A 26,198-nucleotide genomic window follows, 5' to 3' on the forward strand; every position below is an offset into this window, starting at 1 on the left:
AGGAAGCAAGGAATAGCTTTGTCAAATATGGGTGGGGCTCTAAGCGATACCGTATGATGAATAGACAGTGTTTTAAAATAATTTCTTAAAATTTTAAGGTTTCAGTCTAAATATGTAGATTATCAAAGCCATTTCCTGGGCAAACTAGAACTTACGGTCCACTAATTAAGAGAATCGTTTTTTCTAGCTCTCATTTGAGAGTGTTGGTAGATCCACTTAAACAGGTTTTTCTTCATCATTATACTTTTTAATTTTTTTTTTTTTTTTTTTTTTTTTCATTTTTCTGAAGCTGGAAACAGGGAGAGACAGTCAGACTCCCGCATGCGCCCGACCGGGATCCACCCGGCACGCCCACCATGGGGCGACACTCTGCCCACCAGGGGGCGATGCTCTGCCCATCCTGGGCATCGCCATGTTGCGACCAGAGCCACTCTAGCGCCTGGGGCAGAGGCCACAGAGCCATCCCCAGCGCCCGGGCCATCTTTGCTCCAATGGAGCCTTGGCTGCGGGAGGGGAAGAGAGAGACAGAGAGGAAAGCACGGCGGAGGGGTGGAGAAGCAAACAGGCGCTTCCCCTGTGTGCCCTGGCCGGGAATCGAACCCGGGTCCTCCGCACGCTAAGCCGACGCTCTACCACTGAGCCAACCAGCCAGGGCCATCATTATACTTTTTAAATAGCATGCAATTTGAAAGAATCATTAGTAAAATGTGAGTATAAACTTTCCTGTTTTTCTAAACTCTATTTTAGGCTGCAAGCCAAGGCCCAAAATTCAAAGACCGTCGGCTACAAATACCGTGGCACAAGGCCAAGGTGCCTTCCGTATCCACCGAGACTGAGGAAGAAGAAGTCAAGGAAGAGGTAAATTAAACAATTAAAAATAAGAGTTGAAAAACATAAGTAACTTGAATTAGATTGTTTTCCAATTATATATTTTTCTTGATATTAAGTTGTATGAAATAAATATTGAATTCTTTCATGAATACAATTAGTGAAGATTAAAAGTTTACCAAAGTATCAGCAGGTACAGAAATATAAAAATAATCCTCTTTGGAGGATTATTTTCTGTTTTAAGAGAGACTTTTTTTATTTGCGTTTATTTGGGCTGTAGGTATTTTTTCTGGTAAATGAGGGCACGGGATTATATGAAAAAATTACATTTTTGCTGATTGTTTTAGCTTTTCATTTATTCTAGTTCAGTAAATAATAGATTTTAGTTTTTTACTTTCCTTCTCTGTATAGTTGATTAAAGTGATAGTATAAGGAAGTTAGACATAGAGGGGGAAGACTAAGAAAGTCAAGGACTTAAATAATACAAGTACTAAATAACTAGCCTCTAAGAAGATATGAGAATTGATTTTGTTCTTTTATTCCTGTGACTTCCTGAGTCATCACATTGTTTAAAAGCAGGAGTCCCTAAACTGCAGCCCCCTGAGGCCATTTATCTGGCCCCCACTGCACTTCCGGAAGGGGCACCTCTTTCATTGGTGGTCAGTGAGTACTGTATGTGGCGGCGCGGCAAAGCCAAAAGCAGGCCCATAGTTCCCATTGAAATACTGGTCAGTTTGTTGATTTAAATTTACTTGTTCTTTATTTTAAATATTGTATTTGTTCCTGTTTTGTTTTTTTTTTACTTTAAAATAAGACATGTGCAGTGTGCATAGGGATTTGTTCATAGTTTTTTTTTATAGTCCGGCCCTCCAGCGGTCTGAGGGACAGTGAACTGGCCCCCTGTGTAAAAAGTTTGGGGACCCCTGTTTAAAAGGTATCTAGCATTTATGGTTTAGAGCAGTGGTAGTCAACCTAGTCCCTACCACCCACTAGTGGGCATTCCAGCTTTCATGGTAGGTGGTGGCGGAGCAACCAAAGTATAAATATAAATAAAAAGATAGATTTAACTATAGTAAGTTGTTTTATAAAGATTTATTCTGCCATCGTTTCTCGGCCTTTTGGCTAAGATCAAGTGTATTCTGCCAAATTTAGCAAAAATTCCACATAAAGTACTTGTACTTGGTAAGTAATTATTATTATATGCTTTAACTTGCTATAACTCTGCTTTATAAATTTTATAAAAAGTAAAGTTACTTCCCTACTTTATAAATCATCATTACTGTGGAACAGGTGGGCAGTTAGAAAATTTTACTACTAACAGAGATACAGAAGTGGGCAGTAGGTATAAAAAGGTTGACTACCCCTGGTTTAGAGTCTTCTAATCATATGGGTAATTTTATATAAGAAAAGTAGAAACATTTCCTGTGTTTAAAAAAAAAAAAAAGAAAAATTTTGCTATTTTGGAAATATTTGTAGACACTTCTGATTATGTAACATTTTACATTTTTGTACAAGATTTGGAATGCCAGTGATATGGGGAAGTTAGTATATTCTCTCGTGAATAATCAGATACTAAAGGAAAGGTTTAGAGGAGTTGGAATGGTCATTTACTTGTCTTATTTTTGAAGTTAATGAAATGAAATTAATTTTATCAAAACCATTTCATAGGTATTTTTTATTTTTCTTACTAAAACGTTCATATATTATTTACTTTATTTTTTTGAAATTAGACTGGAAATCTTTTCCTATTAAAATTAAGCGAAGGCCCTGGCTGGTTGGTTCAGCGATAGAGCATAGGCCCGGTGTGTGGAAGTCTTGGGTTTGATTCCCAGTCAGGGCACACAGAAAAAGCGACTATCTGCTTCTCCATCTCCCCCCTCCCCCCCACTCTATCCCTCTCTTTTTTTCTTCCCACAGCCATGACTCAAATGATTCAAGCAAGTTGACCCCGGCTGCTGAGGGTGGCTCCCTGGCCTCACCTCAGGCGCTAAAGTAGCTCAGTTGCTGAGCAGTGGAGCAGTAGCCCCAGATAGGCAGAGCATTGTCCCATAGTGGGCTTTCTTGTGGATCCTGGTCAGGGCACATGCAGGAGTCTGTCTTTCTGCCTCCCCATCTCTCACATAATTAAAAAAAAAAACTAAGCAAAGTTTGCCCTGGCTGGATAGTTTGGTTGGTTAGAGTATCAACTCAATATGTAAAGGTGTGGGTTCATTGCCTGGTGAGGGCATGTACTGGAACAGATCAGTGTTTGTCTCTGTCTCTCTCTCCCTTCCTTTCTCACTAAAAAAGAAAAAAAGAAAGGAAAAAACTAAACAAAATTAACAGAGGAGTAGATTGTATATGGTGTGAGGCAAAAATAGGTTTCTAGTTGTGAGTACGCAAAACAAAGTTTACTCTCTTGTTTTCTTCCTTATTTATTTAGATAATAAATTTAATGGGATGATATTGATCAATAAGAGTACATAGGTTTCAGGTAAACATTTCTATAGCATTTGAATGATTGTGTATGTGCCCATCACTCCAAGTCAAATCATTACCTGTCACCATATATTGTGTTTGTCCCTCTTAACTATCCATGGTTTATTCCTGCGTTTTTATTTATTAATTGTATTATTTTCCATATGAGCAACTGTAAACCTACTTCTGCCCCTCCCTGTACATTTACCAAAAGGTTTTAGGGTTTTTTTTTTGGTCTAAAACCAGCATGGGCTTTATATTTAATTTGCTTGATCTTTGTCTTAAAAGTATTCTATTTAACTGTCTTGTACCACTGAGCTGACTTGTCCCTCTCTCTTCAGGAAACAGAAACCCCAGATTTGTTTTTGCCTGATGATGACGACGAAGATGAAGACGAGTACGAGTCGCGTTCGTGGCGAAGATGAAATCTGAAGCGAGCTGTATAAGCAAGCTGTATAATTTTTAGGAATATTGTTTAGAAGAACAACTTTTTAAAATTATTTAAAGAAGTCAATGAGCCAAAAAGTTTTTTTTATTTTTCTTTTCAACACAGTAGATTTAAGGAGAGCAAGTTTGCTGTTTAAACACATCTCATAACTGTTCGTGATACTAAAGCACCAAAGGCCTAGTGACTTGGACACAGTTGTGAAGACCCGCGGGAATGACATGGATGATCTCTAGAGCCTTATTTTCCACACCATCTGTTTTTGTTGCTATTGGTGTTGGATTATGATGTAAATGACAGGGTGTTCAGAAATTTTATTTTCGATTATAATCTGCTGATAAAATTTCATTAAATGTCAAAATTGCCTGAAATCTCTTAACTCTTAGCTGTTGTGGGTGGGTTATCACAGTAGCAGACATTTGTAATTAAAAATCCCCTTATGTTTTCAAGCCTTGTCTTGAAAGAAAAGTAAATTTATTGTATTTTTTATTACTGAGGAGAGGAGTCCAATTTTTATTCAGTCTAAATTTCTTTTTTGAGGGGGGCTATGTGCAGTAGTAAGTACTATTTTAGTGTCAACCATAACAGACTTTTAAATTCTTAAATGCTGTAAGGTAATGGTAGTTAGTTCTATGGGATTTTCATCCTGTCATTATATTAACTCTCCTGGACTTGTGTTGCTACTGATCCTTATTTTGCTTTGAAATTACTGAACATTGGTTCAGTTTTTTGTGTGTTTTTTTTTTTAATTCTCAGAATATGAAAAGTTTTCACCTCTTGCCTCTTTCTCATCCCCATTTTCTTTCTCCTGCTCTTTTATTAATAGGCCTAACTTACTCCTTATTGAGATAAGTGATTCTTTCGGGCCACCAAAAGTCAATCCCCAATAAAAGGTTTAAACCAGCACCTTGATAAGTAAGTGTTTTGATGAGAATAATGGAAGGATTTATGAGGGAGAGCCAGTCACCAGCTTTTTCTTTTTTTTTCTTTTTATGCTTCAGTTTAGTTAATAGTTAAACAAAAGGGTTAAAAAGTGTCTGAAATTCTTTCCCTAAATTTAAACCATGATGGTGAGGTGATGGGATAGGGAGGGGGTGGGATAGAGTAGGAATATGGGTATGCTAGTAATAAATGGGAGTCATAACTTGACTTTGATCAGATGACCTTATTTTTTGATAATTTTGTAGTTTGTTGCTATCCATGAACATATGCATCCTTCAGTAGACAGTTTCCTTCACTGTGTGCATTTTTACTGTACACTGTATAGAGTACCTGTTAAGTACAATATATATGTAAATTTATGTCCTTGTGTCCTGAATGTTAGATGGAAAAGCAGAGGAGCAACACTACACTGTATTGACCCCTGGGGAAATAAAATTATTAATGTACATAGGATGTCACTTTTTCAAGGATATGTACATCTATGTTTTTATATATGTGTGGTGTGAAAATTTGAAACTTCCTGTTGGCTTCGGAAGGTTCTTGGTGATCACTATATCAAGGATTTTGTTTCTTTGAGGTAAAGACTTTCTCAAAATAGAAACTATTCACTAAGAAACTTAAAACCATCAGGATTCTAGATTTACTTAGCTACTAGAAGTTAAATCCCACGTTTTGATTATCTTTCCTCTCCCACTTACTTTCCTGGAATGGTGTGTCAAACCAGGGCCATTTTTATGTGCGTGTAACTTCCCCTCCATAATAATAAGGACTTCCTCTTCCTAGGTTGTTACTATATTTCTGATAACACTGAAACTAAAATAAGCTTATGAAAGAACGGAAAACATGACAGTGGGGTACGTAGAATAAGCAATCTTGCTCCTTCCTCCTCCATCATCTCTAATGAAATTTTCTCGATGTCTGTGGCTCAGTCGGTATATATTTTGAAAGATTCATTGTGGTGAATATTTTGAGTCCTGACAGTTTAAACATGATAGAGGGAACAAAGGATTTATATATTTTTTGTACAAAGTTTTTTCTTAAACTGTATAATTTTGTAAATAATTTGTTTGGTTTTTTTTGTGTACTAAAACTACCAGCGTATAGATTTCAATAAGAATTGTTGTATTTTTGTATTTGGAAACTGAAAATTGCAGTAAATTAATGGAGCTGTAAAAAAATTTTCAGTAGACTGACAGTTCAACAGAATGAGATTCCTTTTCATATGATTTTTTTTAACCTCAAAATTGACATCTTATTATACTCTGTACAGGGAGAGTTGAGGATTTGTTTGCCTTTTTAGTTATTGGGAGAGACGGTGTGAAAGAAAAAGGTTATAAAGTGAAGAATAAGATTTGAGATCCTTTGTATTAAAACTTTTTCAGTACACCTTATATGGGACTAAAATACTTTTAACATGTTCTAAGACTTCTAAAACATTTTTGACTCGAAAGTGAATTCAAAGTATGGGTTAAATATATATAATAATAGAAAATTTAAGTTAGTGTTAGCATAAAATAGTTGAATATGTTGTTGTCCTTTAGGATTTTGTATCCCTACCCTCAAATCCCCAACCGTTAGTATTTCTCTTAAGAGTGAGTAAGTACCATGACTTGCTTTCTTTGCGTCTTCAGTTATAGCAACAACACGTACCATCTGAGGCAAGTTCTATTCTTTTGAATATGTATGACATCTAAGTAGCTGATGACCAATCTGTCTAGGTCACCCTGGCTTACTAGTGGATTGCTGCCCAAGCTTAAAAAGGTCACCCCCAGGGAATTCAGAATTTCCCCCAATTTCTTCATGTTGTAACAGTGGGAAAACATTGTCACTAGGTAAGATGATAAATTGGAAAACAGTGTTGTTATGGTGAAAAAGGTCCTGGTGATGGATCATTATTTCAAAAAAGAAGAAAAAAAATCATGTGAAAAGGAATAGTAGTTCCTCTTTATGTATAGTATGCCTGTATTATAGTTTTTACAAAATTGTGAACTTGTGTAATAGTATATAGGAGATATTGTTGGATTTCTAACTGTTTATACATTTAAATTCATATATGTAATGTTTGTTTTATCAATTACAATCTGAATTTCTAAGAAGCATGTTGACTTTTGCAATAAAGATGCAATATGGAATGGTTCACAATTGGAAAAAAAAGAAAAAAGAAGAAAGTATTAAAAATTTAAAAGAATTTGGAAAATTTATGAACCATTCCAAAAATTATAACAATCACCAAAAGAGCTGTAATTCTGGCTTGTTCTGGAAAGAAAGAAAATGTGTGTGTATGCTTGCTTGTGTGTGAGCGTGAATGAGTAGTGGGTATGGATGTGTGTTTTATGTTGGGTTCATGTTCATGAGCGAATGCCACTCTATGAATTTGGGTACTGAAATCACTGGCTGTGAAATATTCAGAACTCTCAACAGGGTGGAAATGAAAGAAAAGGGGATTAAAGTATTGCTTGTAAGTAAGCTTTGATAGCCATATTTGTTCATAATGGATCTTGGTATCTGAGATACAAAGCACAATTTTATAAAAGCCATTATTTTCATGTTATCTTGAGGATATTCAGTATACCTGCTAACAATAGGAAGGTTAATTTTCTTTTGGAATACAGAGAGGAAACACCTTGAAGAGGTGACCTCTAATTGTGATGGATATTTGTAAGGAAGAAGAGAGGGAAGTGATCTTACACTCGTAAGACCTGGGAGGTGATGAGAAAGGGAAGTCTTTATCATTTGGGCTCATATTTTCTCATTTTAAAATTTTCTTTTCTTATAAAATTCCCCTTCAAAGGATTATTCATTGTCTAAGAAGAGTCATTCCTTCAGACTCAGCTTATACAGTATAAGGGAAATACTAAATAATGGGAGTGAATTTCATTTTCAGTCTTTTCAAATTTTATTAGTATTTTATGAATTAGGCAAATTCAAATAGCTTTATGACCATTTGTTTTGAATAGATAATAATTTATCCTCTATTTATAATAAACATTAGTCTGGGAACTTTAGTGGGGACAAGCCTAATTCTGAACATAGTTATGTCTGTTTAATATTAAGCCAAATATTTTACTAAAGTGGACCTCTCACCAAATTATTGGTTTTATGTGATTTTTTTTTTATTACTGATTTTGCTGTAAGTTATTCTAAAGCCAAATTTTGATTCATAAGCCCCAGTATCCTTTCTACTCTGGATCTAATTATGTTGCAGTAAACAGAAGGTGTGAGCATTTATGTCAGCACTTGGGATCACTTTAGATGACAATCAGTGTTGCTGTAAACAAGTGGACCAGCATTATCTTGCAAGGCAGACCTGCACATTTTGTATAATTTTTGTCTCAAAGATCTATTTGAGGGGCCAAAGAACAGACTCGAAAATGTAAGGTCATCAACTGCTACTGCATGTGTTATGAATCACTTTCCTTTCTGTTCAGTTGATCTTATTTGGCAAGTGATCTTCTTTCTACAGGATCATCCACCATTTGGCCTCTTACCTGGTTCTGCAATCGACCTTAGGTTAACTAAACCATCCAGCATTCTGAGATGAGCGACTTGATACAGGTGAAATTAAGGTCAGAATAGTGTTTGATGAATGACAGTTTTGTAAGATATTTGCAGTTTTCTAACCACTTCATAGAGTTCTGTTACTTTGAGTGGTCCATTAGTAATTTAATAAAGGAGTTAGTATAGAGGTACTGGTTTAGTATTTGATTGCTCGAAATTGTTCTTTACGTGGTCAGTGTCGAGGTGTAGAAATTAGCCTTTTTAGTTGTCTCGCCCTGTTTCTGTTCTCAATATTGCTTTGTAAGAACCTCCTAAAAGTGCATATCTTATTAACGGTTTTCTGGAGTCCTTGTGATTTCATCTTTTCTTGGTTTGCCCCAAACAGTTATTAGTGTGAGATATTGGTATACTTCTCCCGATTTTTAAGTTAAATTAGATAAGAAGTGCTAATACAGACCTTGCCCAATTTTGGTTTCTTGAGGATGATTTGGCCCCAAGGTTGAGGCTGTGCATATATGTTCAGTTTGATTCTTAGACCAAACACTGCCTGTGTAAACATGTTTTTTTTGTTTTGTTTTGTTTTGTTTTTGTATTTTTTTTTTCTGAAGCTGGAAACAGGGAGAGACAGACAGACTCCCACATGCGCCCGACCGGGATCCACCCGGCACGCCCACCAGGGGCAATGCTCTGCCCCTCTGGGGCGTCACTCTGCTGAGACCAGAGCCACTCTAGCGCCTGGGGCAGAGGCCAAGGAGCCATCCCCAGCGCCCGGGCCATCTTTGTTCCAATGGAGCCTTGGCTGTGGGGAGGGGAAGAGAGAGACAGAGAGGAAGGAGGGGGGGGGGTGTGGAGAAGCAAATGGGCGCTTCTCCTATGTGCCCTGGCCGGGAATCGAACCTGGGTCCCCCGCACGCCAGGCTGACGCTCTACCGCTGAGCCAACCGGCCAGAGCTAACATCTGTTTTTATGTAAACTACTGAGTTCTAGCTCCTGAACCACCCTCCAACAAAAGGTTAATTTACTGTAGCATTCAAGTTTTTAACATTTAGAACCTGTAGAGGGCTCTAGAAGGCAAAATTTGGTTGGGCCTTAGAGCAGTGACTGAATCTTTACAGCAGCTCACAGTGAAAAATGTTTTGCATTGCAATCCAGTGTACATGCTCACACACCCCACACAAAGGTTTACCAAACAATACCCTTAGTACTCAGTATGTACCCGATTATTAATTCTTGCTAGGATTCTCTATTTGGCTTTCAGAATTGCAGTTTGGAAAACACTAGCCTATTGAGGTACAGGGTAAACTGGATTTTTAAACCACTCCTTTCCTTGCGGTGACATCAATCTTATTTTGAGTATAAAATGATATAATTTAACATTCTGTATTTTGCTTGGAAAAGCAGTCTAGAGTCTGAAATTAAAGGTGAAGATGTGTACATCAGTGTCTTTTTTGATTGCTTGATGTTCTTGAACATGAAATTATTTTATAGTTTTTTAAATAGGCAACAGTGAGTGACTTTAAACTTGTCCGTAGTGTTTTTTGTTTTTTAATTTTTCCATTGGTTTGACCGGGGGGGGGGGGGGGGGGACAAAGAAAGAAAGAGAAGCATCAATTTTTTGTTCTACTTGGTTCTATGTAGTTGTGAACCCATTGGTTGCTTCTTGTATGAGCTCTGACCGTGGATCGCATGTGTGACCTCATTGTGCAGGACAATTCTCTATCCACTGAACCACCTGACCAGGACTTGTCTGCAGTTTTGTTTTTGTCATTATTTGTTCTAGGAAGGGAACAATACTAAATTGTTTATTGGTGCTACTTTTTATGAAATTCAAGTCACTTTGCAGAAATTACTTTTTTTTTTTTTAAAGACCTGCTTATAAAGCCCATATGACTACAGCTTTTTAGTGTCTGAATCAATAAAAGATTATGTGGCTTTGTGTTTTGCATGTAGAGTCACCTTAGCAAACAGCCATCCAAACAAAAACCAAGTTTGATTTCTCTGTGAGAAAATTGTACACATTCCAACCTGTGTCATTGAATTATTAAGCCCTTTTCAAACACATTTTTCCTGGATTTTTTTTTTTTAAAAAGGAGATACTGATAGACCCCTATATAAAAAAGAATTACCTAATGTTTGCCTCTTTTCTTAATCTTGGGCAAATGTGTCAGTTGTATCTTGACATGTCTTGAATTTTTCCAGTTTCTATAAAATAAAATCTAAAGAGAAAGACTAGGAATGTGTTGATGAGAATGTCGCCGTGTCTTCAGAAATCTGCAGAAGGAAAACCATTAAGTCTGCAAGGTAATGAAATCAGCCATAATTGTGGAAATGTAAGTCATTTGTACATTTCAGTATTTCTGTCCCCTGTCCTTGTGCATTCCTCTTGGGATTCCTTAGGCAATAAAACCTGACTTAGCTGTAATACCCGTGTACCAAGTAAATATTTTCAACTGAACTGTTTGATCATTTCAAGGCATTCACTTTTTAAAAATATTTTCAACTAAAGTGGATGATAATTTTAAACTATTCACTTTTTAGGAATGACTACTGGCTTGTGTTGAATGCAGACAGTCCTAGGACTGGCCCAGCAGTGGCCTGCACCCTGTGTTTGCAGCAGCCCTTTGAGGAAGGTGCTCTTACCTCCCTTGTTCAGCTTTGAATTGAGTTTTGGAGTGATTACGAGGTTCTTAGAGGCCACACAGCTTGCAGAGGTGGGACTAGCATTTGACCACAGATCTGACTCCAGAACTGATTTTTTAACCTCTGCGCTTTACTGCTTCTAATAAACGGAATATTGCAGGTTTGTAGGATGTCACTGGTCTTTTATATTAGTGTCTGTCATACACTGCCATTCTGGCTCCATCTGTTTCATCTGCTGGGGTTGGAACCAGGCTCCCTAGGGAAGCAAGTGTGTTTTTAGGTGGCATATTGGAAACCGTGGTGAACAGTGTTTATATATGCTAATTTGTGGGGAAACATTTTAAAGTAATTTTTTGTGACCTCTGTAATGTACAGCCAGCCAATTTGATACACTTCACAATAATTTGGCTCTGTCATAACCTATGTTTATTTTATTTTCAATTTTATCTTAAATATTTTCCCTGTGGCAAACTGAATTATGATAATCTTGCAGTACTTCTACCTTGTTTCTTTGTGTTTTTCAATATTTCTGGTGCCTTCTTCCTTTTAACCCGGGCATTTAAAAAACCAGGTTGTACATAAATAAGTTACATGCTTTAACTTAATGATGTTTTCATATAGTATACTGAGTTTTCTAGGCAGAAAGTGCTGAGAATAGCAAGTGTTCATTTATAGTTAAGTTTATGCCATAGATTTTTTTTTAAAGAATATATTCTCAGTGAATAGAACTGATGTTCATGTTGTATTGTTTGTAGAATTACTTGGTTTTTACATGTTCAGGTTTCTTATTTTAGTAATGTCATTCTAAATCAGTTTAGACTTCTAATTTTAGCTATTTTTGCAACTATGTAATGTTTATTGACTACTAATGGTATGGTAGTAATCATCTGCAAAAAAATTAAAAAGAAGGAAAAGATGTAAGCGTCCTGGGGAGATAGGGGGCTTTTTGTTCTTTAACAACCACTGAGGAAACTAGGCATGTTCCAATAGAGTCAACAGAAAAAAAGATTTTTTTATTCTTGACAAATTTAGTAGCCATTGGCAATATTTCCAATGTGGTAACTCTAGTAGGAAAATTGCTGAGACAATGATTATAACATTCTCCTGATAACTGCACGTTTTTAGAAAGGTACTTACCCCTAATTGTGTCATTGAAAAATGCTTTGCTGTCATCACATGCTAAACAAGTATATGTGCTGTTTTTAAAGCATTACCAACCTGTTTTCCTTTGAAAGATTAAAGATGGAGAATTTTATACATAGAACAAAATTTCTTAGAATCATAATTTTTTATTTTTTGAAAAATTTCTACCAATAATTTTAAAGCACTTCTCTCCCTGTGATTTATTTAAATCCTAATAAATTATACATTTCTGCACTTTAGCCATTCATGTGAAAATTATTTCGAGTCGTCTCAACAGTACGGTGCTGTGTGGTCTCCTGAGGCTCCAAGTATGTCAAAGAAGTTTAGCCACTCTTAGTTTTACATTTTCAAATGACCATTATTGGTAAGTCAGAGAAATCAGAAGAAGTATTTAAAGATTGAAGTGAATGATTAAAATTGACTTAGGAGCAAGAACATATGTAAGGACTCTATTTTCATGGTAAGCTTCTGTGCTGAGTTCTTAATGTTTTTGGAAAGCTATCTGAGAGTTATAGGCACCTATCAATTCCTCAGAAATGGCTGAATCTTGGGGAAAAAGAGTCTAGCTGGTATGTTCAGATGTGTTCAGAAAACTAAACACTGTAGAAACAGTCCATGGCGTCTTTTGCTGCTTTTTTTACAACCCAGGAGGATTGGCTTTTTATTCATTTTGAGGTTTGATTGTCTTCAAACCTTGGTTATAGTTGGTATATGCTTCATAGACATAGGGTGGGAGAAATGGTTACAGTAGGTGGTTTCACTCATTTTTCTAATTTGTGGCTGAGCGAGTCAGAATCCATAAAAAATTTGCATGCTTAACATAAGAGGAAAGTACAGAGTTTTGATTCTGTTCAACATTTTAGTTGGGCTATCACTGACCTTTTTTGCCCTGAAACATGATGGTGCTTTGGTGTGTATACATAAATAAGAAATTAAGATAACATAGATCAGACAAGGTAAAATATTCTACACACAGAAGCCCTTGAATTACTTGAGTAAATAAAGAACCAGCAGAGGTAATAAACAATCTAGCTCTGATTTTCATTTGGTTAATTTTTATTTCATTCAGCGTAGTCAATTTTAATGGTGCTGAGAAATTATTGTGAGGCTGGAATTGTGAAGACTGTTATTATTTCCTAGTGTGTTTCCAATGAGTTTATTTTTTTTAATTTCAGCCTTGCTTCCCTTAAGCATAGTACCATTTCTGTGTAATACTTTTAATGTCAGTATTCCCAGTCTGGGAAAGAGGATGGTAGGCAGAACTCTGGAGAATCACAGGTCTGACGCAGGTAGCTCATCTGCCTCAACTGGGGTGTTCTCCAGCCAGAGCGGTCAGAAGAACCCCAGCCTTAGGGTCAGAGTAGCATTGTCTTCCATTTCAGTGCTCTATGTGATCCGCTGTGCTGGATCTCGTATGTGGCTTAACTGGGCCAGCCCGGGGTTTTGAACTAGCAACATCTTCATTCTAGGTCTACATTTTACCCACTGTGCCACCACAGGTCAGGCTCAAACATTCTAACTTAGTCCTTTCAACAACTCTATGAGGTATACTACGATTTTCCTTTTTTGTGTGCAAGGGAAAACAGGCACAGACAGGTGTGTCACTTATAGTCTCAAAGCAAAGCCAACATTTGAAGCCCCCTTATATCTGACTTCAAAGTAAGGCTTTTAGCCATTGTTTGATGCTGTGTTCATGTCCCAGTTCTTGCTACCTGTATGAACTGGAATTAAGTAGTCTTTTGAATGCTCAGTTTACTCACATAAAATGGGTATAATATTAGCACCCATTTAATGTTCACAGGATTTCATAAACATTAAATGAGTTAATGTTTCTGAAAGTACTTTGTGAAATGTAGTCCACTATTAGCAGACCTTCTAATCTTCATTGAATTGTCTGGAGTCATTCTTTCTTACAATTGAATTTTCTGCATTGGATATTAAATCTTATAGAACTGCCTAAAAGTGTTTAGCAATGTTGGAGGAAATAGAAGGAAATACTTCATACCTGAGTTGGCACTTCTATATTTCTTTAATATGCCACATTATTCAACTAGATAAAGACAACTAGACTATCAGTAATGACATTTTCTAATTCTTAGCAATTGAAAGTGTATATATTACATGTAGCCAGGAGGTGAATCAAGTCACTTACTGCAGTTTGAGGGGGACTCCTTCCTGGCTAGCATCCCCTTTCCAGTCTTCCACAGAAGAACATTAGTATTTTTTTTACATACTGACGTAATGTACCGTATTTCCCCATGTATAAGATGCACATTTTAAAGAAAAATTTTGGGGTCTGGAAATTGGGTGCGTCTTATACAGTGGTTGTAGATTTTTTTAACTTGCATTTTCCCCTTTTTTTGTGCGGATGAGGAGTTGTATGAATATTATGATGAATAAAACGAGTTCAATAACTTTATGTAACATCTTTTTTCAAATTTTGGGCCTCAAAATTAAGGAGCATCTTATACATGGGGAAATATGGTACTACAGAAAAGCTTAAGTATTTCCCCAAAGTTTCAAGCTCTTGGACCTGGGAATTAATTTATTAGTCATATTTCAGAAGCACCCTCACTGGCTGTTCTGTTATTTGCCGTGTGATTTGCTCTAGTGTGATAAGTCCTTTGATGCGAATCTCTTAGTTATGTAAAGTGAGGTTTTTCCTTGCTTTAACAGTTCTGTCCAGTGTAGCACTGGCTGGGGGATGGTTTGGTTGGTTAGAGCCTTGTCCCGATAGGCAAAGGTTGCAGTTTGATTCCCGGTCAGGGCACATACATAAACAGATCGATGTTTCTATCTCTCGTGCTTCTTCTCTCTCTAAAGTCAATAAATAAATTAAAAAACAAAACCAAAAATTCTGTACAGTGTATATACTTGTATGTAAAATGGTGGTCAGTGAATTAACACTTTAGAGTATGACCATCAGGAAACCAGTAAAATTGATGAAACTATTTTACATATAGGATTTATTTGGGTGACACTAGAATGAGCTATTAAATAGATATATTATTAGTAACATGTATGTGAAGTAACTGCACAAATTGTGCATGGATTTTGTGTTCCTAGAAAAAAGGCAGGAAAATATTTAAAAGCAAGCTGTCAAAAAAAAAAAAAAAAAAAGGCAAGCTGTCATTTTCTCCATCTCTATAAAATTGTCATTCAAAGATACCATGAAAAGAATCATATTCTTAAAACTTAAGCATTTCTTTCTTTTAGTCGGTTCTATCGTAACCATTTAAGCAAATGTATGTATTCATCTAACATTCTGAAAGGTAAAATATTTTAAACACTCAAAAATACACAGTTTTTTCTAACATCCCACTATTGAAGTGATCAGAGGGAGACTCTTCTGCAGAAGGTTTTTATATCTCTGTTTTACAATTCCATAAAACATTCTCTTTCTAGTTGAGAAACAGCAAGACTTTCCCTTTTTTAAACCCATTCCCTGTAACAAAGGGTTCCCCTTAAGGAGAAGGGACGCTATGGCCGCAGACTCCCTCAGGGATGGCCAGGGGCACGATGCTTAAGGCACTGGGCCTCTGTTTTCTGCTTTATTCTCTCTTACTGTTGGAGTGATTAACTTAATGTGACTACCCAGAAGCCAGAGGCAAAGTTGCACTTCATATTTAAAATCAAAACAGCAGGTGTGAAATTTTTGATAATGACTTCATCTGGACTACATCTGGACACATTAGGTGAGGGGGACTTTTCCACTGTACTGAATATTATCTGTGGATACCATTCTAACACTATACTGTAACCCTAAAGACTAAACACCTGCAGGGAAAAAGGAGCCTATTTTATAACCAACACAGTGCTTTTTTATAGGCAACAAACCCAAGAATCATGCAATCATCCAAATCATTATTACAATGTTTCAGTATTTTCCACCTGGGGTCCTAGCTTGCAGGAGAGTTTGGGGCTTTCATATAGGAAAAGGTTTGCTCTTGTCACTCTGTGTAGTGATAGTAATACGGAAAGTCGATGTACAGAATATTTGAAGAACTTGGCTGCTTTGCATCTGAAACAAATGAGTGTTATTTGCCCGTTTGTTTCAGGGCATATTGTGTGATAAACCCAGAGGTGATATCCTTGCCATTTTCCCCCATACAAGTTTATTTTGCATTACCTAATAAGGCTAATAAGCTCAGGCTTGTTTTATTTATTTATTTATTTACTTACTTATTATTTATTTATTTTTACAGAAACAGAGAGAGAGAGTCAGAGGGATAGATAGGGACAGACAGACAGGAACGGAGAGAGATGAGAAGCATCAATCATCAGTTTTTCTTGCGACACCTTAGTTCATTGATTGCTTTTTCATATGTGCCTTGACCGTGGGCCTTCAGCAGACTGAGTAACCCCTTGCTCGAGCCAGCGACCTTGGGCTCAAGCTGGTGAGCTTTGCTCAAACCAGATGAGCCCATGCTCAAGCTGGCGACCTTGAGGTCTCGAACCTGGGTCTTCCACATCCCAGCTCGATGCTCTATCCACTGCGCCACCGCCTGGTCAGGCTATTTATTTTTTTTAATAAGAATTATCTCCTCCTGAGCAATAAAAGACTGATAACACTGGGAAGAAGAAAGAGTCTGGAATAGCTGTTTAATTTTCTTCCTTTACTGTCCTGGCTGAGTTGCTCAATTGGTTAGAGTGTCATCCCAATGCCCAGGTGTGGGTTCAATCTCCACTTGGGCACATGCAAGAGTCAACCAATGAATACATCAATAAAAGGTGGAGTAACAAATAAATGTTTCTCAAATTAAGGAAATAAATTTTTAAGATTTTTTAAAAAATAAATTTTCTTCTGCTAGCTGGCCTGTTATTGCAATACACCAGGGGTCTCAAACTCAACTCAGCATGTGGGCCGCAGAGCAAGATCACAGCCGTTCGGTGGGCCACACTAGGTCTACAAAAGGCAACTGTTATGCAACACTTTTCTCACTGCAGTTGAAAACAAAAAAATCAGTACAACAAGCACAATCGTACATGTAGTTTACTCAGTGTCACAAAACGACCAGAAACTGTAGTTCGCATCACAACTGCTGTTAACTAAGCTAATATCTAGCTAGGATGCTAGAGAAATGATAAATACAAGTAGGCCCCTAGGCTTACTTAATTTTATCCAAAATATTTTGAACATCGTGGATTAGTCTGCGGGCCACACAAAATTGTTCGGCGGGCCGTGAGTTTGAGACCCCTGCAATACACTATAGATATTTTAGTAATGGCTACAATTACAGAGGTTGCTTTTTAAAAGTGATAATAGTACCTGTCCTAAAGTTAAAATGCCTGAGCAAAAGTTTGTGCAGATCAGTTAAATAAAAGAGTGGTCTGGAAATTGTAATTCTGAGTATCTTCATCGGCAAATTAGAAATTTTGCTGCACCGTGGCACAAAACAGCTGATTTGGTCATCAGTAATTGATCTCTTCACACACACCCCTTTTCATTGTTTTTGGTTTATAAAGTGTTTGTGATTCTACTTTAGGTTAATTACACTCTGCTCTGTGAGCGTTTGTGTTTTTACAGATCACATAGCAAATAAGCATGTCGTTTGGGTTAGAAATATGTAGAAAGGGACATAGAAATGTGACCAGTGTGGGTAGAAAACGTTGCCACATGCCTTAGTGGCCCTTTGAATTCACTTGGTCTCTGTACAGGAAGCAGCGCCAGTTCCATGACCTGACAGGTTGTGTCGTTTACTACAACACAGAGTGGACCCAGGAAGCTTTGGCTTCGGGTTGGATTTGATTATGTTGGAGCTAACGGCTGGACACGTTGTTCAGCCCTTCTCTATGTTCCCCACATTTGGACAAACGAGCTACTTCCAAGAGCTGGATTTTAGTTAACAGGCTCTCCTCCCTTTCTGGTATTTCTATTTTAATTTCACACCTGAATGACTGGTCCAGGGATCGCCGATGCAAAAAAAGTATGGCAGGGGATGGTGGGAAGTAGGGGAAGATGGAGGGACTAAAGGTACCTACTGTTCTTGTGGGGTTTCATGCCTATTTCCTCTGATCTCCTGTGGGTCCTTGCCTGAAGCCAGCCCAGCTGAGCGGGCACAGAAGGGAACACCTATGGGGGCACTGAAGAGGCCTTGACAGTGGAATGCAAGTGGGTTCATGCCAGTGAGAGGCTCTTGCTTCAAAGGTAAGACAGTCATCCTGGCCCACAGACTATGCCTAGTGTCTGGTATAGACTAGTGCAAGGTCTGCACTGGCCCACTTGGTGGGTAATATCTCCTGAGTATATTGTACCAGCTACTGAAAATAGCCCCTTCCCCCGGTTGTTTTCTGGTAAGTAAAGCAGTATTTCAACCACATGTGCTAATGGCCCGCCAGTTGGCACTCCCTCCCTCCAGGCTCCTAGAGTTCAGACAGGATGCTGCTCTAGGAGCCAGCAGTGTAACTCCCTCTGCTCTCCGTGCAAGGAAGCATTAGAGTGAGGGACAGGGACTTCATCATGGGGATGGCCTCAAACCCACCCTTAGTTCTTGCAACACGTCTCTCATAAACGTTGACACTTTAAATCATAGAAAATGATGCAAGACAAGCAAACGCACCATGATGCAGGATGTGGAGAATCCCTGCCTTTGAACAGTAGATCCAAAATCCAACTGCACAGCAGAGTTCCGAGGGAACTTTAACAAATACGGGCTATAAGTTCCCAGCTATGAAGATTCTAATTCAGTAGTCCTGTCAAGGGGCTGTGTACACACGCACACACATACACGCTAAAAATAAATATATATGCCGACACATACACATTGTGTGTGTGTGTGTGTGTAATATCTATTTTTAAATCCCCAAAGAGTTCTAGCATGTAGCATGAGAAATGCTTCCTAGGATCACTATGGACCTTGGTGACTTTCCCAAAGATGGGTCATTCCCTGTGACTATGGACAAAAGGTCTGAGTGCTACAAGTGCCTTTGAAAGGCTCGACTTCTCCGTCTCCAGTGTGGGTCAGGAGAGAGCACTTGAAAGAGACTGTAAGGTTAGCAAACGGGTCTCTGATAGCTCTTGCTTGAGTCAACACGTTGATACCAATCATCCTGTAAACCTTTCTTGGAACATGAAGAGAACTGTGTTCTTTTCAAAGGATCAGGAAAAATCATCATCATGACTGAGCATATGAGTTAAGCAAGATGAAGCCTTTCACTGTCATTCTGTCACGAAAACGGCGGTACAGGATGCATATCCTATGTAAGACACCCAGCACTGTCATACTTATAAATCGACCACCACAAAGCTTCCTTGGAAATAACGTAGTAACTCACAAAAACTTAGCACATATTTTGGGTTGTCCTAAGAGCTCATTTATAACCTTTTAAGATGGGTCCTCTACCCATTTTGTAGTTCTGAGAGGTTAACTTGCTCATGTTACAGAGAGGAAGAGCCAGGATTTAAATTCAGAATGTCCATCTCGCAGAAACAGCCCCATTGTAACTGCCAGACCGCTGCCCCATACTGCAGGTCAGAGGGCTGCCAGGCGCTGTTTTAACACAACCTTTGCAAATCAAAAAAGGCACCAACAGATTTCATTCTGACCAGATTTGTATGAGGCGAAAATGAAGGTTTGAATCATCTCAGATCTGTACATGATGATTTCAGACATTTTCACCTGACCACTCATTTGACACCCAGGAGAGAAGCCGAGTTTGGAATGCTTGTGGAAATCCAGCAACTTGCTAAATGTTGTTTTAAATGTTAGCCACCTCATTCTTTTCATTCTCTGACATTAGTTTTAACCCTTGTATATTTACGTTATTATTTCTTAAAGAAATATTTAAATATTGGAAAATGTGACTAGAATTTGTTCTGACAATTGTCCTGTGCCTTGTGGTTTAAACAAACACTGTCTTGGGGGCAGTGATCCACCCACTGTTACTGCTTCCTGTCATCACAGTATATACATGTATTTTTTTTTATTTGTGCCTCTTTTATACTCATTCTATTCTTCAAGGTTGTCTTTATGAAGATACATCTGTTTAGCTTTGGTGATTAGCAGAAACATTAGCAGACCTACTGTTTCAGAGCATAAATAATTAATGGATGTTCCTCATTAATTTCTTCTGAAACTGACTCTTGTTAGACTACAGTTAGATATATTTCTTGAATTAAGAGCAGATACACTTGAAAGCATGTCAACACAATAAAATAAAATTTTTTAAAAATTAACTAAAAAAAAGAAGATATAAGGAACACGGACTCTGCCTATTTTGAAAATAGGCCATTTACTTCTGAGGGAAAAATGGTGACTTCAACGTCCATCAATGGCAGTCAGAGGAAAACTCTTTTAATTTGGTGTGACACGTGTCTTTTGTTTGCTAAGGGTCTTCCATCACAAGGTGTCTGTTCAGTGATCTGTTTTGTTTTGTTTTTTTAATTTTACACACAAACCTGCCATCCTCTCCAATTTCACACAAGTAGTAACTATTTAATGTGTGGACAGATTTAGAAAATATTACAAAAAACCAGCCTTTTAATCAGACAAATCCAAAACGCAAGGATCCCTCTTGTCTCTGCACTTGACCGCCTCCCTTTCTGTTTTGTAAAATAGCCCGTTTCATTACCCACTGAGGGTATACAGACAGTGAAGTCCTTGCCCCAGTTTTGTTTTGAGTTCTCTTGCTTGCTGTTGATTAATACACATCCCCTTTAAATAATCTGTTCAAATTAATGGGGAGACAATAAAAAAATATATAGGTTCTGAGGCAAGTAGTCCTGTGAAAGGCTTCCTTAAGAGCTTTAGCTTAATTAATAGATTTCCTTCTATGAAAAAAATTATATGCACATCAGTATTTGCCTGGTTCTGATGCCCAGGGTAGGCAATGCTAACCCCCCACATGTCAACAAAATACCTTCGTAGACTTCCCAAGGATCTCAAGACATTTTCAACCTGGCTCTAAGCTGGGCTACACTGTACCCAACCAAAGACAAATTGTGGTTGATTTCAAAAATAAAACAACAAAATTAGTAGAATAAGTTTATGATACAAAAATAAGTACCTCAAATGCAGCCATATATATTATATTTCCTACATGGCTGTGCTAAAATTCTAAATAATGCAACCATTTCAGGAAAGGGAAGCTGTATGTCTTTGATGTTTTCTTAGCCACGCTGGCTCCTAGAGATTTATCCGAAGGTAATAATGTCAGGTATGAATGAGAAATGTTAGTATCATCCTGAAGGCGCTGCATTAGTAGACTGACCTAATAAATCACAGTTGGACAGCACAGCTGAACAGACTCCACCCATTATAAATAACAGTCAAAATAAAACTAGCTAACTTTTTTTAAATTTTTTTATTATTAAATTTAATGCAGTGACATTGATAAATCAGGGTACATATGTTGAGAGAAAACATCTCCAGGTTATTTTGACATTTGATTATGCTGCATACCCCTCACCCAAAGTCAAATTGTCTTCTGTCACCTTCTATCTGGTTTTCTTTGTGCCCCTCCCCTCCCCCCGCCCCCTCTCTCTCCTTCCTTGCCCCCTCCCCACCCCCCCCACCCCACCCCCCATTACCATCACATTCTTGTCCATGTCTTTGAGTCTCATTTTTATGTCCCATCTATGTATGGATTCATATAGTTCTTAAAACTAGCTAACTTGTTGAATAACTGAGACATTGTGCTGAATGTTTAATAACAGTTTTACAGAATGTCTTTAAAAATGTCTCATTAAGTTTCACAATAATCCTTAAGGTGCATATTAGGATTCCCATTTTACAGATGAGAATACTAAAGCACAGAGGGATGGAGTAACTTGCCCAGGGTCCCACAATGAAGGGAAGGCAGAGTCGGCTATGAATCCAGACGAGAGGAAATCTAAAATGTGTCCCAATCTATTGCTAAAGGAGGAAAGAAAAGATGGCATGAAACTGATGATACAGTATGCTCTCATTTTTATTTTTAAATGACAGTTTTTATTTTTTTCTTTGACTAGTGATCATGCATCACGGTCTTATTTTTGTAGCTGGAAAAAAGATTGCTTTTATATTTGAGATAAAATCTGGGGGGTTCTATTGGACGTAAGAGCGTTGGCTAAATAGGACCACACTACCATGTCTGTTTCACGTCTGCTTAATGGCATTCAGATGACATTCCTTTCCTTGAGCTTGCTAACTTCCGAAAAGAGCATGCCACTTGTAAAAAATAAAAAACCCTCGCCCTGGCCGGTTGGCTCAGTGGTAGAGCGTTGGCCTGGCGTGCAGAGGTCCCGGGTTCGATTCCCAGCCAGGGCACACAGGAGAAGCTCCCATCTGCTTCTCCACCCCTCCCCCTCTCCTTCTCTGTCTCTCTCTTCCCCTCCCGCAGCCGAGGCTCCATTGGAGCAAAGATGGCCCGGGCGCTGGGGATGGCTCCTTGGCCACTGCCCCAGGTGCTAGAGTGGCTCTGGTCGCAACAGAGCGACGCCCCAGAGGGGCAGAGCATTGCCCCCTGGTGGGCAGAGCCTCGCCCCTGGTGGGCGTGCCGGGTGGATCCCGGTTGGGCGCATGCGGGAGTCTGTCTAACTGTCTCTCCCCATTTCCAGCTTCAGAAAAATACCAAAAAAAAATAAAAATAAATAAATAAAATAAAATAAATAAAAAACCCTCTGGAAAAAAGTATGAAGCCCTAATTTGTGGTAAGATTCATTTCCACTGTAATTCAGAATCGATGCATAAAGAAAACAGTAGGCAATGACTCTCAGATCCAGCTGATGCCGGTGTGCCCCAGGCCGAGGCGGAGCACATGCATGGTGAGAGTTAGGCGAAGACTCGTGGTGGAAGCGTGCCCAGCAGTGCACCCGCAGCTCGATCTCAGTATTGGTTTCTTTAATAAATGGCATCATAAAGTTGTATCGAAGTAAATATACATTATTGGTATCACTTACCATGTTTATGATCCACTCCACATCAAAATAACATAAAAAAAGCAGAGTTAGTACCAATTAATATCCACTTGCTCATCAAACTTTAATTTGGATTTTATTCCCCTTCATTGATACATCTTTTATAACGGGAAGGCTCCATCTCTTTATAACATAAGCTATCATTCAAGGCCACTTGTTTCAATCACTCTGCAACCCAGCATGAAGTTGTCTCATAACTCACCCAGGGTTTGTCCCCAGCGCCTGAAGTCACCGCGGTCCTTTAGAAGGAGCAGCGGCCCTCCTCTGAATGTTTACAATTATTAAGACAGCAGATCAAGCTCTGGCGAGGAGCAGTCTTGGCCAAACAATCATGATTGATGAATGAAATGCAGATGTTTTCAGAGGCATAAGGTTTTTTGGTTTTTTTCCCCCCCACCCACTGGTTTTGATTTTGGTAGCAGAGCTGCAGAATGGAATTAATAGCTGCGGGACTTTGGGAGCAGGTTTTGGGGATAGGTTTTGGTGAGAGGGGTCACCTATCAGCTTGGACCTACAGCAACAGTTTGCAATAACTATTCAGCCACAGTCAGTGCTAATTTGGATTGAACATATGAGAGAAAAACAAACAAACAAAACCTGACCTCTTTCACGCTACCTTTATGATGCCTGCTACACATAGTGAATACAGAAGAGGCTTCATTTTATCTGGCTGTCGTAATAGCTTCAGGATTCTCCGGGGCACCCAAGGGAATTCCCAGCACACAGGGGAATGACCTGTGAGACCCTGGCCCTTCTCCTCTCCCAGAGAACAAGCAAGACATCTCAGCAGTCCAGGCCACTGCCATGTTTTAAAGACTCCTGATACACACACACACACACACACACACACACACACACACCAAAATGAATACATAGAAAAAAACAAAATGAGAGTATGAAACTGGCATATTTAAAATCCACACAATAAAGCCTGAAAAGGTGGTGGCGCAGTAGATAAAGCATTGGACTGGGATGCAGAGGACCCAGGTTCGAAACCTTGAGGTTGCCAGCTTGAGCGCAGGCTTATCTGGTTTGAGCAAGGGGTCACTCGGTCTCCTGTAGCCTCCCCCCCACCCCGATCAAGGCACATATGAGAAAGCAATCAATGAATAACTAAGGTGTCACAACGAAGAATTGATGCTTCTCATCGCTCTCCCTTCCTGTCTTCTATCCCTGTCTGTCTCTCTCTGTCTCTGTCACACACACACACACACACACACACACACAAATCCACACATGAAATAATATAAACATTTCTAGCATTTAAAGAAGAGGAAGAAGATAAGAAAGAAAGGTGAAGAGGAGGGAAAAGAAAAATTACAATGACTTTAGGTATAATAACCTCATCTGGAGAAAAATCTCAGAGGCCGAAAGGCCCCACCCAGAAGAGCCTCGTGGCAACCCCTGTGTGAGGTCCTGAGCCTTTGTTTTCAGAGGAAGTGGGCAGGGGGGATGTCTGGTGTTTTGAACCATTTTAATATGGAGATCAAACCATCTTAACTTGTGTTTTCCCCACTGTGACTATAGTAAAGAGGGGCTGGGGGTGTCCGGTGAGAGGGTCTTGCGGAAGGAACAGGCACACGGAGTGTTCAGACCCAGCAGACGGTATCCTGCCCTCCTCCCGCCATGGCAGAAAATGGGATGGTGGCAGGAACATTAATCCTGGTGTCAGGCCTGCTTTCAGATACTGGCTCCACAGCCCCTTGCCGTCAGACGTTGGCCTTGGTACCAAAGTTCTGAGCCTCAGCTTTCTCAGCTATAAATGCAGGGTAATAATGACACCCCTGCTCCCTGTAGTATTGTTATGAGGACTCAATGAGATCATTCTCTCAAAGCACTTGGCACAGGGCCTGGCGTAGCATAAATGTTCAGTAAACACAACTAGGTATCGTCATAAAACTATTAGCTGCTGAGCTCAAGCCCATAGAACCAGGAATGTGGGTAAGTGGGGAGCTGAATTCGACTACCTACCAGGACGGCCAGGTGTTGCTGCAAGAAGCATTATATATCTAGAAAAACCCGAAAGACGGCACTCTCTTTAGCTTTAAAATCACTGTATTTCAAACTTCCTATAATGTTTAGAAAAGATTGTAAGAGACCCCAAAGGTACCTACTGATCACTCAGCTTAAGAAACATAACATTATGGCCTGACCTGGCAGTGGTGCAGTGGACAGAGCATCAGACGGGGATGCAGAGGACCCAGGTTAGAAACCCCAAGGTCGCCGGCTTGAGCGGGGGACTCGCCGGCTCGAGTGGGGGGCTCACCAGCTTGAGCGTGGGGTCACTGGCTTGAGCATGGGGTCATAGATGTGACTCTATGGTCACTATCTTGAGCCCAAAGGTCGCTAGCTTGAAACCCAAGGTTGCTGGCTTAAGCCCAAGGTTACTGGCTTGAGCAAGGGGTCACTCACTCTGCTGTAGCCCCCCGATCAAGGCACATATGAGAAAGCGATCAATGCACAACTAAGGTGCTGCAGCAAAGAATTGATGCTTCTTGTCTCTCTCCCTTCCTGTCTGTCTGTCCCTATCTGTCTCTGTCTGTGTCACAAAAAGAAAAGAAAAGAAAAGAAATATAACACTATGGGCAATAAAGTGCAAGGCAGCTATTAAAATGCCGCGTGATGCCATTTACATTCTGTGTATAAACTTGCACAACACCGCTGTTGGTGAACTAACTGTTCAGCGATGCCTGCGTAGCTAGTAAATGGGTCAGGATGTGCAGGGGATGATAGCTCTTAGGAGCCTTTGAAGGGTGGGAGCCTTTTAATTCCCAGGTACCCTGGCTTTGTTCTCAGCAGGGCCAAGGCCAGGAGCTCCTCTCCCTGCTGTCTTAACCAGATGTTAGCCCCTGCGGAGACAGAACTCTAGGCAAACAGTGTTAAAGACACTGAAAGCAAAATTCTTCCTTTGAATGTACTTGGCTCCCATTAAAGTCCAGGGGCGCTCTCTCAGCAGGCCCCCTGCGTGCCAGGGCATGACATATTCTACCTGAATTCTGAAGGGTGGATGTAACATAAAAAGCAGCCATCCAACAGCATAAATGTATATGAAATGAAATCAATAAAGAGTGTATTTTTTCCCCTCTATTGAAGATAGTCCTGGGAGGGTACATCACAGGACCTAGGACAATGTTAGGGAGATGCTAACAGGAAGGAGGAAGGAGGGAGAGGCTACGGGGGAGGGGGCTGAGGGGAGAGGCAGTTAGTGTTAATATTCACTGTGTGGACCAGGGTTTAGTGAGAAATGGCCTTCCTTTTCTCTCATCACTTAAAAAGAAGTCCATCACCAATGCTCACATGACAAAATAGCGATTTCTGTTTTGTTCCTTCCACTTTCATCCTAGGAGG

The 26,198-nt window shown here is 39.2% G+C and overlaps 1 protein-coding gene across 2 annotated transcripts in view; it reads left to right on the plus strand.

Moving 5' to 3' along the window:
* The window catches only part of RBM27 (RNA binding motif protein 27), an 80,539-nt gene extending 71,841 nt beyond the window's left edge, over positions 1-8,698 (plus strand). The window contains exons 19-20 of one of the 2 annotated variants that reach the window (XM_066344759.1): positions 748-858; positions 3,627-8,698. In XM_066344759.1, coding sequence (XP_066200856.1) covers positions 748-858; positions 3,627-3,710 — 195 coding nt within the window. In that variant the 3' untranslated portion in view covers positions 3,711-8,698. The remainder of the gene's footprint in view (positions 1-747; positions 859-3,626) is intronic. The other variant, XM_066344758.1, reaches the window with a different exon arrangement.
* The last annotated feature ends 17,500 nt before the right edge of the window (positions 8,699-26,198 follow it).

Source organism: Saccopteryx leptura, chromosome 6 (genome assembly GCF_036850995.1).
Source record: "Saccopteryx leptura isolate mSacLep1 chromosome 6, mSacLep1_pri_phased_curated, whole genome shotgun sequence".
NCBI classification, from domain to species: domain Eukaryota; kingdom Metazoa; phylum Chordata; class Mammalia; order Chiroptera; family Emballonuridae; genus Saccopteryx; species Saccopteryx leptura.